Source organism: Anolis carolinensis, chromosome 1 (assembly GCF_035594765.1).
Source record: "Anolis carolinensis isolate JA03-04 chromosome 1, rAnoCar3.1.pri, whole genome shotgun sequence".
Classification (NCBI taxonomy): domain Eukaryota; kingdom Metazoa; phylum Chordata; class Lepidosauria; order Squamata; family Dactyloidae; genus Anolis; species Anolis carolinensis.
In genome coordinates this window covers 164,064,309-164,079,299 of record NC_085841.1, presented here as the reverse complement: position 1 = coordinate 164,079,299, position 14,991 = coordinate 164,064,309, and the positions used below count along the sequence as shown (strand labels likewise).

Here is a 14,991-nt window from a genome sequence, read left to right as displayed (position 1 = left end):
GAATGACAGATGTCCTTCATGATGCAAACACTTTATTAGTGTTCCTTAAACACTTCCTAAGGAACAAAAAGCATTTCAAAAAGATAATCATGCAAACATTTTAGACACTCACAGTAAGTTACTATGGTGCCACAGCTATTTTGCCAAATACATCCAGAATTTGTGAGAAAGTTGAAAAATATCTACCTGAGGATTTTCAAGTATTCTTTTTACTCCTTTGATCAGATTACTAAGATACTTAGCACGTTCTGGATTGCTAAACAAGGATCGCCTTGTAGAAGCAAACTGAACTAAGCAGGAAAGTGCCTAGAAAACAAACAAATATTTGAAGGGTTTAACGTAAAATATAAGGAGCGTACAGATGAATCAGACTGATGGTGTATGTAATTTAGCATTCTGCTTCCACATTAGCCAACCAGATGCCTGTAAGCAGCCCACAAGTAAGATATCGCGGCCACGGGATCATCCTACAAAATAGGATCCAGACAGACAGACTGGAAAAAACAAAAATTCTGTTTTATTTCCTCTCCTTTCTGATTTTATGGAGGGGGGAGATCTACATGACATTTTCCCGACTATGAAGTAGTCCCAGGGAACTCTCCGTATGTACAAGGAATTTTTGGTCCCACTTTAGCCCAATATCTCTCCATGTCTGTCTGTCTCTGAACCTGGCTAAGGTGGCCTCTCAAGAAAAACACAGTGACTATTCCCAGGACAAGAGATTCAACAGAGCTCAAGCATAAGAAAGAGGAATGCTAGCAATAAAATAAAAGTATCCTAACACTTAACAAATATAATATTGCTAAATTTTAACATTCTGAATGTAACTCCTCAATAACAATTAAAAAGGACTCAGAGAAAATTGGTGATAGTCCATTTCTAGAATATTCTAGATGTGACATGTAAGTAGTGGGAAAAGAAGATAGAAGGAACACAAGGGAGAGGGAAAACCTGTGATGTTTCAATAGTTTGAATGCACAACCATGAATATGCGGGGAAAATGAAAACAAAATGAACTGGGAAAGTCTTGATACTTCCAGTTAACGTTATTCTTTTCTAGATAAGCCCACATAATCTTTGCTTCTGATACTGGAATATGTAGACACATTGACTGATAGTTGTAAACAGCCTTATCCTCCATGTATTTTACTGTACCTAATTTCCCTTTAAAACTATTTACGACTAGCTTCCATGTTGGGAAACCACTTCTATGAATTTACTATTTGAAACAGCACTTCCTTTTATCCCATCTGAAGTCTACACAATTCTGCTCCCCGAAATGAACCCAAGGTTTAGTATTACAAGAGAGAAAGGAGAGGAAAGGTCTTCCTATTTGCTTGCATAATTTCACACAGCTCTTTCTTAATGCTCCCCTGCCAAACACCCCTTTTCTGGTAAAAAAAAAATATCCCAGTTTTACTTGGAATTTATACATCAACAATCATTGCAAAAGCAGCAAACTCCTTAGCAATTTGCCAGTCATATGTTTGTTGGATGTGAGTTAATGATTAGTGTAGTAATACATGGATTATATTTATAATGTAGAAGTTGAAATCTGACACAATCCTATCTTAGGCATGAAATTTATTGAGGGACACTGGGTAAGTTTGTTTTTTATTTAACACACTAAACATGTGCACATATAATAACTTTTTATAAGACATTTTTCTACCAAAAGATTACTATTTAAGATATACTTACTAATTGAGAGAGCATTGGTGGAAGGGAATGATACAGATCAAAAAAGAGATCCAAGGTCTCTGGTTCCAGGAAGACTGAGAAAGAAAAAGAATGAAATACGCAAACACCTGTTTGGAGTACTACAGAATGACTAACTTTCACTAGTACCACTAAAACTAAATTAAAATTCTACTAGGTGGTGTCAAATATTACCCGGAAAATAATTTCATTTACATTAATTTTAATAGGGTTTAATAAGCCAATGAATACTCAAGAGGTATCCCTTACCAGGAAAATACGTATAGTATAGCCTATAGCAATTGGTATTAAATGGTGGTCTCCAATTCAAGTACTGATTCTGTTTGACTTCCAAGATTAGATGGAATCTGATGACTGTAGGATATTCAGCCCCTCTTACCTTTTTGCATCTGTTAACTACTACTGGGACAGTGACCCTACCCAACTGAGCAACATCCTGATAACATCACAATGCCAGAAAGCCAATCAGACAGAACTCCCAGATGATGTCACAAAGCTAATAGCAAGTATCAGTCTGTGCAGTAAAACACTTTTATCTCTTTGAAAAATTCACCTATGGAGTGCAGGGGAAGAAGAACCCATCCATGAAAAGCAGAATGGCACACTGGGGAATTTACTGTGAATATCCATTCTAGCCAAACAGAAGAAACCATCCATTACTGAGTTAACTCCAGTTCCATCCAGGTGAGGAAAGGGAATATATGTGTTGCTTTAGAAAATTATTTTTATTGGGTCCATAGCTCCTTCCCAGTTTGGTGAGAGAAGAGGAAGATCCCCCCAAAATGGAATAAGGGTCTTGCCTCCATGGCTAGATTTGATGGACCTTCATGATAAGTTCCCAAATGTACCCTTCTAAGACAGCCAATCAATTTAGCCCAATAAAGCCTGCAAGAGCACCTTCTGTGAAAGGATGCCCTAACAAAAGCAAATGTATCCAACTAATAATGTTTTGTAAAAGTGGATTGAATGACCCAAGTTACAGCTCTTCAAATTTCCTCCAGGGGAGTATTAGTTGAATAAGCCACTGAAATGGCTACTGACTTGGTGAGCTGTCACATTTTGACATTTTGATAAGATTAGGGACTGATAGGCCAAGAAAATGTATGTCCTGATCCACTAAATTAGTATAGATGAGACCACCTTCTTGTCTAGAAAGGTGGGTGAAAGAAGAGTGCTTCTATTTTCCAAAACGGTCTGGTGCTTCAGATATATAGTTTCAGAGCCTTCCTGACATCCAGTCTGTGCCACTGTTTTTCTAGTAGGTAGACTGGATTAAGTTAAAAGACAGTAAGACTATAAACTGTGCATGGTAAAAAGGGCATTTACTTTAGTAAGGAAACCTGGACATAGTGATATATACCTGCCACCATTTCCCATAAACACACTGCTATTATTGCCATAAAATAATTAACACAGAACAGTAATACATAATTGGTAATGAAAGTACTTCTTAGACAGCTTTGTCTTTGAATGGCAATTTTAACGCTATTCAGCCTGATATGACAGTTTATTCATCCGATGCCATATATGATTGTAGGATTTACACAGAATTGTAGGTCTAAAAAGCAGAAATTTGACTAAACAGTCACCTAAAGTGCTTTAAAAATACTGCTGAGTTTCAGTCATCTGCCATATAGTTTTGAGGAAAAAATATTATTAAGATCCAAAAACTATGCTGGTCATCCCTTCCGCCCCAAAAAGTTATTCTAAATAAATATTCTATTTCATTTGAACATAACCTTTCTGCCACAGGGTCTCAGGGTTGTGATGTTTTTGATTGAGGATCCACAAACACACCTGCGGACAGGGCATAATTTATGTGGTGTAATCAAGTATAATTGACACTGGAATTGCAAATACCCCTGGTAAAGCACAGGTTTTTTTTAAATCTGATGCTGATTTGAGTCACTGTTTGAAAAAGCTTGTGTAAGATGCAAAATGTTACAACTGACAAAAAGCTTTAATTCCAACATAATTAGTTTGAAGTATACAATAACTGAGCATGGGTGAAACTAGCTCTGGAATAAATGTTCCATTCCTAGTCTTATTAGGGTGCAGGGTGGGAAAATTTTCTGCTATCTACTTCTATATAAAATAAAAAAGTTTTCATCTGCATGAAATAAGCAAGGAAGTTGTTCCAAGAATTTCTGACCGAATAGCTCCACTTTTAGCATTGTCTGGGGACTTTATCACACAAAGCTGTAAAAGCGCAGTTACGGTAAGATAAAAGTGTTTATCACACAAAGCTGTAAAAGTGCAGTTACGGTAAGATAAAAGTGTTTGCTGATGGTGCTGATGGTGCTTAGACATGACATTGTGTGTCCCATAGTTAGTTACATTGTGTTTGAATTGCAGCTGGATTGTCTCTTTTCATTGATTGGGGGGGGGGGGGGGGGGAAATCAATGAATCCAATATTAATGTTTTGTCATTCTTCCTTGGGCAATCATTTCCTTCCACTGCAGTTCTGGTGTTGTGAAGTGTAGGAAGGTCTTGTATGAACACTGAAACTGCACAATTGTGGCAAAATAGGGGAACAAAAAAAAACATAAAATAGTGCACATCTGCTGGGTATGGCAAACACAGGTAGAAAGCAGGGCTGTGCAGAAGACTTATCATAGGAAACAGCATCAACAAAGTGCCAATATCACACAACTGTGTCATGTTGTGACAGAGATCGTTCCAATAACTGTATGTTTCCATTTTCTTAAACAACGTGATCGGGATGAGACAACAGGCTGGTGTGATAATGTCCACAGACAGAAGACAAAACATGCAAGGCTATTAGCAGTAATTATTATCTTACTTGATCTCCAGTTTGTTGGAATCTGTACAGTACACAGATCATCTGCAGATTCATCTGCTGAACTGCCAATGAAGTCATAGTTAAGACAATTGAGGACAAGTTTCAAAAGGTACATTGCTAAATTTTGTTGCTGTTGATCCTGAAGTGTTAATGGTTTTGCCAACATCTAAATCCAAGCATATAAAAAAAGTATGCATCAGTAATATACATCTTTCAAACAAGCAGAAAATAACCTATGTTCTCAGTTCAGCATGGAATGTTGATATAGCACAAAACACCATAAGCTCACAAACATCTGTGGAGTCAACATAAAAAAGGGCCTGTTTGGAATATGCAAAAGGAGAAAGACATGGTCTGCTGTCCCTCTACTTTCAATGATCGGGTCCCTCTACATTCAATAAATGATGATCATACGTAACCCCTGATAGACACACATTATATGTTTAAAGTACAGCAGTATCAGCTTTTGGCCAAAAATGTCTCCCTGCATTAGGCTCTAACTCTCTCAATTACACTGGACCAGGATGTCTTATTAGTTACAACAGATGAATTCACATATAACGACTAACCAAGAATCCTGACTTCCTTAGCTACAACATGCTCATGCATGCAGGTGTTTTACATGAATAAGTAAGCAAAACCATGAGTGAAGCTGGAACAGAATGACAACAGAACCCAGGACCATGGATTCTAGTCTTCACAGATGCCATGTTTTATAATGGAAAGCTGATTTAAAATCCTGCCTTCTTTGGGTGTAATAAACAATCTTGAATTAAGACATCACATCCAGTTATTCCTGCCTGGCTACTCCAGCCACTCACATAAAATAGGAGCAAATGCTACAAGCATGAGTACATTTCTAGTTCATAACTATGGACTAATCCATAGAACTCCTAGTTTACCATTAGAATGACCAGTGCAGTATAACTAGGACCAGATTTGTCAGTGTCCCCTAAGAGAAAGTAGCAGAAACAATACCTTCCCTAGGAAGAATGATATTATGGAAGTCACTGTAGAATAAACCCAAAATGCAATCTAGAGTCAAAATGTGGAAGAAGAAATAAAATCAAGGGAGGTGGAAGATATTATTGTAATAGAAAATGCTGCTATGAAGGCAAAAAGACTTAAGGATTGGGCAGGCTCTAAAAGAGGTGAATTTAATGGATTATAGATAAAGTGTCCAACAAATATTCATCTATCACACCAGTTGAACATCTTGACGCAAACAACTACGACTGATGACTGGATGGCAACTGGAACAACAATGTTGAGTACAAAAGATTTTTAGAAGACATTGCTCGAAAAAATTGCTGCCCAATTACTGTCAGGAACATAAGCCCTGCCATGTTTATTCTTAATTAGTTATATGTAAGGTGCTTGCATTGGCTATGTATTATGATGAGCATTATCATGCTTTAATCATGCTTGTATCTCCTTATATATTGGCTCTCCTGGAGAATGCCACTTTCTCTCATTAGCTTGGAATTTTTTATCTTTGCCGGACAGATTTATAGCCAGCTGCAGAAGGCATTTACAACCATCAAGAGCTACAATGTCCTTCTTGTGACAGACTTTGTATGAAGGGGAGAAGATGGAGTATTTCTGAGATATTTTAGATTAATTGGGGGAAACCCACAAGAGGGAGACTAGTTTTGTTTATTGACAAATAGGATGAAAGCCCATGGAATACCTGAAGTGCTTTAACTATAAACATATTGTGCAGTTATTCACTCCTCAGATCTACAACACACGTTGTACTGTAATCAACTCTTTTTCTTAAATAAAGAATCTGGTTTTTGAAGGTTTTCATTTTCTGAACAGGAGTTTGCCTGTACACAACAATGACCTGCATGTTGTGTGGTTTCCGAGCTGTACGGCTGTGTTCTAGCAGCATTTTCTCTTAGCGTTTGCTTGCATTTGTGGCTGGCATTTTCCAAGGATCTTCAGCCACAGATGCAGGCAAATCCTGGCACAGTGAATTTGTGGAATGGATTTTTCCATGTTGATTCATTATCTCCTTTACTATTCATTATTGCAATGGCAGTTCTTTCAGTACATTGAATACTTGATATATATTTTGTCAGGACATGTCAATTGAGCTTTGATTTGACAGCAGTGTGCAATCCATTAAAAGCCTGAGTTGGAATGGAAATAAGAAATATTTGGCAATATTGTAAGCTGACAATATTCAAAATAAGAGTGAAAAAAATAGTAGTAGTACTCCATAAGTAATACTAGTATTAATTAATAGTATTTACCTATTAAATAAAAAGAAAACATGAAGATTTAAAAATCAAACCAAATGATGAAAATATAATTCAGGCTATAAATTTCTGGCCCATACCAGTTATTCAGTATAGAGTATTACTACCTTTGGTTCTATACTGGGAGAAAAGTGGGATATAAACTGAATAAATTAATAAATACTGCTGGATGCAAGGAAAATAAAATAATTGTATTTCTAGTGGTGTTGGGCGCTTTGGAGGCAGTTATAAACATGATCACAATGTCACAATTGACAGGAACACAATAGCACAATTGGAAAAAAGTAATATCAGTTTGCATGTCATATTAGCCTATGATTATTCACCGATTATTCAGATTTTAAGTGAGTGCCCAAAACTTCTGTTACAGATAGATTAAAACTGAAAATAGCTACGACTACTGTTTCAATTTAGTAGATGAATTCTATCATGCTTTGCAGTTGCTGAAAAGCAGATATCCCATTTAGCTGCCCACTAATCATGTTGAGATGAAGAAACACTTACGTGCCACTTTATAAAGTAAACATTAATGAATTTGGTTTTGAAGATATTGAAAAACTAATTTATTTAAAATATGTTTAGTGTTCAGACTTACTTCTTTCAGCAGCGAACATGCTAGCATCAAAATGTCTTTTAAAGTTGTATCACGAAAAGAGGTAGCTATTTTACGATGTTTTGATGAAGGTCTAGAATAATCTATCTAAAAAAAGAAAGAAAGAAAGAAAGAAAGAAAGAAAGAAAGAAAGAAAGAAAGAAATGTGTGTCCATTTAGATTTGTTACAGTACATTTCTTGCAGATGAACTAATAAGCAAAACATATGATGCAGCAACAGTCTCACAATAATTGGGATGTCTCTCAGAACGCAGAGAAAACGCAGACTGCACAATGAGGATGTTCAAAAAATATCAAAAGTTAAATATCCTCTACGCCACATTGCCCAACTCAAACATCGCTTTGCAGGCCACATGAAACACAGAACAGATAGGTGTTAGAACAATGCCATGGCATCATGGTACCCCGCGGGGATGGATCCTTCCACCCGATAGCCTGATTCATTCCATATGGTGTATAATATGAGAGAGAAACATGGTTATACAATGGTACACTAGTTAACTCGTGCTCGGAATAAATATGAATTGAGGCAAATAGAGAAGATATTGTGATCCACACGAAAACTGAGAAACGTATAAGAGACGAAGTGACAGTCTCACACATAGATTATATTCAGCACTTTACCCCTAGCCCTAGGATTTGCTTTTTGCACAAGTCCATGCCCGCCCTCTCTAATTCTGATCATCCCCACCATATTCCTAGTTACTAGTTGTTGAGGTTTGGTTTGGTTTCATTTTAATGACATTTTTATGCTCTGCTGTTTTAAATTGTTTAATTAGATTGTTATATGTTATTATGTTTTTAACTTGTTCTAGTTGGTAAATTTTGTTGTTTGTTTTGGGCTTGGTCCCGCATGCTAGCTACACCGAGTCCCTTCGGGGAGATGGTGGCGGGGTATAAACATAAAGTTGCTATTATTATTATTATTATTATTATTATTATTATTATTATTGACATAACAACATTGTATGACACAGTGAACAAGATAGATATGCTGGATTTCATATCACAAAATCACAAGTCGAACACTTCCCAAGTGTCTAGGACTGTGTGATTTATTTTCGGATGATGCGCGCAGATCCCAGCAGGGTGGCCTTTTGCAGTTGGCAGATCGTAATTTTGTCAATGTCTATTGTTTCCAAATGCCGGCTGAGATCTTTTGGCACGGCACCCAATGTGCCAATCACCACCGGGACCACCTGCACTGGTTTCTGACAGTCTTTGAAGTTCAATCTTGAGGTCCTGATAGCGGCTGAGTTTTTCCTGTTGTTTTTCATCAATCCAACTGTCACCTGGTATGGCGACATCAATGATCCAAACCTTTTTCTTTTCCACAACTGTGATGTCTGGTGTGTTGTGTTCCAGAACTTTGTCAGTCTGGATTCAGAAGTCCCACAGTATCTTTACGTGCTCATTTTCCAATACTTTTGCAGGTTTGTGATCCCACCAGTTCTTTACTGCTGGCAGGTGGTACTTGAGGCATAAGTTCCAATGAATCATTTGGGCCACATAGTTCTGCCTCTGTTTGTAGTCTGTCTGTGCGATTTTCTTACAGCAGCTGAGGATATGATCAATGGTTTCGTCAATTTCCTTGCACAGTCTGCTTTTTGGGTCATCAGCTGATTTTTCAATCTTGGCCTTAATTGCATTTGTTCTGATGGCTTGCTCCTGGGCTGCAAGGATCAGGCCTTCTGTCTCCTTCTTCAGGGTCCCATTTGTGAGCCATAGCCAGGTCTTCTCCTTATCAGCTTTTCCTTCAATTTTGTCAAGGAACTTTCCATGCAATGTTTTGTTGTGCCAGTTGTCAGCTCTAGTTTGTAGTATGGTTTTCTTGTACTGGTTTTTTGTCTGCTGTGCTTTGAGGAGTTTCTGATTTTTGACTACAATTAAAGCAGGTTCTTCACTTTGCTTTACACATTCTGCCAGGGCATGTTCTTTTTCTTTGACTGCTTGTTTTACTTGTAAGAGTCCTCTGCCACCTGATCTTCTAGGCAGATATAGCCGGTCAACACCACTGTGAGGGTGCAGTGAATGATGAATGGTCATGAGTTTTCTTGTTTTTCTGTCCAAATCGTCCAGTTCCACCAGTGTCCAATTTATAATACCAGCAGTATATCTTATGACAGGTATGGCCCAGGAGTTTATGGCCTTGATGGTGTTGCCTCCATTGAGCTTGCTTTTGGGAATTTTTCTGACCCTTTGTGTGTATTCTTTGCTGACCACAGTTTTCACATGTTCATGTTTGATGTTGCCCAGCTGTAATATGCCCAGATATTTATAGGCCTCTGGCTGTGACACTTTATTGTTTGGCCATTAGGCATATTTATGCCCTCACTTTCAATGATTTTTTTCCCTTCTTCAATGCCACTGTTGAACATTTGTCCAAACCAAACTCCATGCTGATATCAGTGCTAAAAATTCGGACAGTGTTAGTCAGAGACTGGATTTCAGTTTCCGTTTTCCCATACAGCTTCAGGTCATCCATGTACATCAGATGCGAAATTTTGTGAGATTTCTTAGATGTTTGATAGCCGAGATTTGTTTTTTGTAAGATTGTTGACAGAGGGATCATGGCAATAATGAAAAGCAGAGGGGACAATGAATCTCCCTGGAAAATTCCTCTTCTGATGTTGACAAGTCCATAGCTTTCATTTGCAACAAACAGTCCAGTGCTCCATCATGTTTTCAATAAAGGTGCCAATGTTTTTACAAATCCCAATGGCATCCAGGCACTTGATGATCCAAATGTGTGGGAGTGAGTCAAAGGCCTTTTTGTAGTCAATCCACGTCATGTGAAGATTAGCTTTTTGGCTTTTACAGTTCTCCAGAATCATTTTGTCAATTAATAACTTGTCTTTTGTGCCCCTGCTTTTCCATTTGTTGCCTTTCTGTTCATCTGGCAAGATGTTTTTTTTCTTCAAGATAGTCTTGAATTCTGTCAGCTATGATGCTAGTCAGTAGTTTAAACATAGTGGGCAGACGTGTTATTGGCCTGCAGTTTCCTGGTGCTGCTCCTTTTGCTGGATCCTTTTGTATCAGGTATGTTCTTCCAGTTGTTAGCCATTCACTGATACTTACTTTCTGCAGCATCTCATTGCATTGTTGGGCCATATTCCATGTAAACTAATCAGATATTTGAGCCAAAATCCATGAAGTTGATCACTACCAGGTGATGTCCAGTTCTTGACTTTTTCACTCGTTTACTGATCGATCATTTCAGTTATTTCCATCTATTCCATTTTGTTCTGTGAGAATTTTCCTTCAAACTCCTTTATCCACCCAGCGTTTTTGTTGTAGTTCTTATTATTTTCCCAAAGCTCTTTCCAGAACTTCATTGTTGCAGTTTTCTCTGGCTTTATGGTTACTGTGTCTGTTGTTTGGTTCAGACTCTGGTAGAATAATAACAATAATAACTTTATTTTTATACCCCGCCTCTATCTCCCCAAAGGGGACTCAGGGCGCCTTACATGGGGCCAAGTCCAAATAAAAACAATAGCAATATAAAACACAACAGACAAGAGACATGCACAATTACAAACATTTAAACATTACCCAATAAAAACAAATGACAAAAACTAATAAAAAGATGGACTAATAAAAAGGCCGTCTCTCGCGTCCCCACCAACCGCGCTTGTGACGGAGGTGGGAGCGAGAGGAGGGCCTCCCCCGATGAACGAAGAGATTGTGCAGGTTCGTAGGGGGAAAGGTGATCACAAAGGTAGGAGGGTCCCAAACCGTTCAGGGCTTTGTAGGTGATCACCTGCACCTTGAATTGGTTCTGGAAAGTGAATGGCAGCCAATGGAGCTCCTAAAGCAGGAGGCTTGGCCACTCCCTATAATTAGCTCGTTAGAAACAAGGCTGTCGAACGTTGGACTAATTGGAGTTTCCGGGCCGTCTTCAAGGGAAGCCCCACGTAGAGCGTATTCCAATAGTCCAGTCTAGAGGTAACTAAGGCGTGGACCACCATGGCCAGATCAACTTCACAAGGTAAGGTCGCAGTTGGCGCACAAGTTTTAATTGTGCAAAGGCCCTCCCGGCCACCGCCGACACCTGAGGATCAAGCATCAGCGCTGAGTCCAGGAGGACCCCCAAACTGTGGACCTGCGCCTTCAGGGGGAGTGCGACCCCGTCAAGCACAGGTTGCCACCCAATACCCCGATCAGACATACAACTGACCTGGAGGACCTCTGTCTTGTCGGGATTAAGCTTCAGCTTATTCGCCCTCATCCAGCCCATCACAGCCACTAAGCACTGGTCCAGTATCTGAGGGGCTTCCTTGGAGTTCGGTGGAAAGGAGTAGTAGAGTTGGGTGTCATCCAAAACTTCGGATGACTTCTCCCAGCAGTTTCATGTAGATGTTAAAAAGCATGGGGTACAGAATGGATCCTTGCGGGACCTCACAGGTCAATGGGCAGGGGTCAGAGCAGGTGTCCCCCAGCTTCACCAACTGGGAACGGCCCTCCAGAAAGGACTGGAGCCACTGCCACTGGCACGATAGGAGAAGATCTTCTCGAGGAGGTTGCCGAGGAGGACAGCGGGTCTCTCCTTGAGGAGGCCGAGGAGGAGGAGCGCTGAGTCAGCCGTTTTTTTGTCGGCGGTTGCTTGGATGCAACCCTCAAGGACTTGCCAGGTGTGGGAGGAACCACAGCTGAGTCAGATTGCGCTCGACGAGACTCCTCGTGAGCCCTCTTAAAGGCTATCTTAATGGCAGAGGAGGAAGGCGGGGAGCCGATACGAGAGCGGATCGAGGTCACCGAAGCCAGAGAGCTCGACGTCGAAGAAGGCCCCACCTTCCCAGAGCGGGTCGATACAGTAGCCGTCGTCACGGTACACGGCGGTTTGGCCGGTTTAGCAGTCCTGGAAGTCCTCGACGCCCTGGACGAGACCGAGGAGGCTTTAGTTGTCGGAGGCTTGGCTGGTGGCGCCGACATTGCTCTCAGAGCTGAAGACGACGACGCACCCGACGTCGACGGAGTCGGTTCTGGCGCGAGAGATCTTTCGTAGAGCGCCGCTCTAAGCCTAGTGGCCCTGTTTTTTCTGGCCTGAGCTGTGAGAGCTAGGCAGAAACGGCAGGTACCGACCACATAAGCCTCGCCAAGACAGAAGAGGCACTTGGCGTGGCCGTCCGAATCAGGAATTTTAGCAGCACACTGCGTGCAGCGCTTGAAGCGAGTAGTAGACATGCGAAGAGTCCGAAGTGAACCTTGCGGCGGAAAAAAAGGAACTGGAGAGCGGGCGCCTGGGGCTGCCTTATATGCCCCTTGGGAAGGGGGCGTGGTTACCGCCAAAATTTGAACTTCAGCTTGGAAGAGTTTCCGTCGGAACCTGCGCAGGCGCAGCTTCTCCATTAGTGTGCATTCACAGAGTACACGAAGAAAAAACAAAATTATAAATACAGGGCTTTTGCCGACGATGTTATATGTATTATTGAATATCCAAAACAGAATATACATAATTGGTTCGATAAAATTGGGGAATTTGGGAGGGTAGCAGGATTTAAGATTAACAAAAAGAAAACGATGATTCTCACTAAAAATATGTCCAAGGAAAAACAAAAGGAATTGAAAGACACTTCAGGACTAGAAACTCCATCTAAAATCAAATATTTGGGTATTTGGATCTCAGCCAAAAATAATCAACTATTAGACCTAAACTATACACTTAAATGGTCTGAAATCCAGCAAGACTTAAAGAAATGGACTAGCTTGAATCTCTCATTAATGGGAAGAATAGCAGCAATCAAAATGAATATTCTTCCCAGATTAATGTACCTATTCCAAAATATCCCGATTATTAGGAAACCCAAACTATTCAAAGATTGGCAGAAAGAAATAATGAAATTTATATGGAAAAATAAAAGACCCAGAATAAAGTATACCACAATGATATCCACAAAAAATACAGGAGGATTTGGTGTCCCTGACTTGAGATTATACCACGAAGCTAGTGCTTTGTATTGGATTAAAGACTGGATTAAATTGGAGAAGAAAAAATTATTAATTTTGGAAGGTCATGACCTAAGGAGAGGGTGGCATGGGTACCTCTGGTACGAAAAGTCAAAAATTGAAAAACAATTTGGAAATCACTACATTAGGTCAGCCCTGTTCAGAACTTGGGAAAAATATAAAAAATACTTTCACTCCAGAACTCCGATTTGGTTGTCACCATTAGAAGCCAACCACAGAAGGCTACTGGGCTGGTTAAAATGGCCCACATACAAAGAAATTTTGTTGGTTGAAACAGGGAATGTGGGAGCACCGAAACTAAAAGAGTTGGAGGAAATCCAAAGGATAAATAAGAATATAACATGGTATCACTATATCCAACTAAAAGAAGCCTACAAAAAAGATCTAATTATAGGATTCAATATGGAGCAAGGGTTTTGGGAAAAACTCCTTCAAATAGGAAAAAAAATATTTCCATATTATATAACAAACTACTGAGCTGGATGACAGAATCAGAGATAATTACCAATTCTATGGTCCAGTGGGCTAGAAACATAGGAAGATCTATTTTAATACAGGAATGGGAATCAATTTGGCGAGTTAAAATGAAATACACCTATTCCACAGATCTGAAGGAAAATTGGTTGAAAACCATACATAGGTGGTATCTCACACCACAAAAATTAGGACAAATGTATAAAAATGTTAATGCAAGCTGCTGGAGGTGTAGAGAACAAATAGGTTCATACATACATATGTGGTGGAGTTGCAAGAAAGTCAAAAAGTATTGGGAAATGATATTAGAGGAATGCAATAAAATTTTAGGAACACAATTCGAACTTAAACCCGAGCTTCTCCTACTAGGGCTATATGACCATCAGGATAATGTGGATTCTAATACAGATAAACTTTTCACCTTTTTCATCACGGCAGCAAGAATGGTAATCGCCAAGTACTGGAAATCCGAGAAACCATTGATGAAAGACTGGTGGGTTGACAAAGTGACTGATATAAAAGATATGGACAAATTAACCTTCTTATTAAAGAAGAAGGATGGCAGAAAAACAAAAGAGACGGACTGGTCCTGTTTGGAGGATTATTTAAAGAAATAAAGAGACTGTAAACAAGTGAAGGCAAAAACGACAGAAGAGTAAGAAGACAGAAGCATTAAGACAGAAAGTCGCCACACTCCCCCCTATTCTCCCCAACTGACCCGTACCTATCATACCTTAGATTCACCCAAACTCCCTTCTCCCTTCCCTTCCCCTTTCTTCCTCCCCATTAGCCCTATCTACATACCCCTCCCTTATCAAAGTCAAAACCTTCTCTTTCCTTCCCTCACTTTCCACCTCCCCTTCCCCCCTCCTTTCCTTTTGTTTCTCCTTTCCCCCCATCCCCAATGTGTTTTGTTTTGTCAAAATTAATAAAAACTATTTTAAAAAAAGAAAAAAAAAGAATATGAACTAGGTGATTATCAGAGTGACTGTACTGAATCTAAGCCATTTCAGAAATCCAGAATTCCAGACACCCATAGAATTCTAAACATATAACTGCATAATGACCAAACTGTCTCAGATCTAATACCAAAATACTGCTCACTGAAACATGCTGTTGTTATGTTGCCTGAAGTAAACGAAGCCTACGT

General features: G+C 39.6%; 1 protein-coding gene across 3 annotated transcripts in view; it reads right to left on the bottom strand.

Annotated features, from left to right (window-relative positions):
• Nucleotides 1-14,991, bottom strand: part of ranbp17 (RAN binding protein 17) — a 229,263-nt gene that overhangs the window by 194,160 nt on the left and 20,112 nt on the right. Inside the window, exons 6-9 of one of the 3 annotated variants that reach the window (XM_062958006.1) lie at nt 7,383-7,487; nt 4,524-4,689; nt 1,702-1,775; nt 187-306 (exon numbers count right to left, since the gene is read on the bottom strand). In XM_062958006.1, the coding sequence (XP_062814076.1) occupies nt 187-306; nt 1,702-1,775; nt 4,524-4,689; nt 7,383-7,487 (465 nt within the window). The remainder of the gene's footprint in view (nt 1-186; nt 307-1,701; nt 1,776-4,523; nt 4,690-7,382; nt 7,488-14,991) is intronic. The other 2 variants (XM_062958017.1, XM_062958013.1) reach the window with 2 other exon arrangements.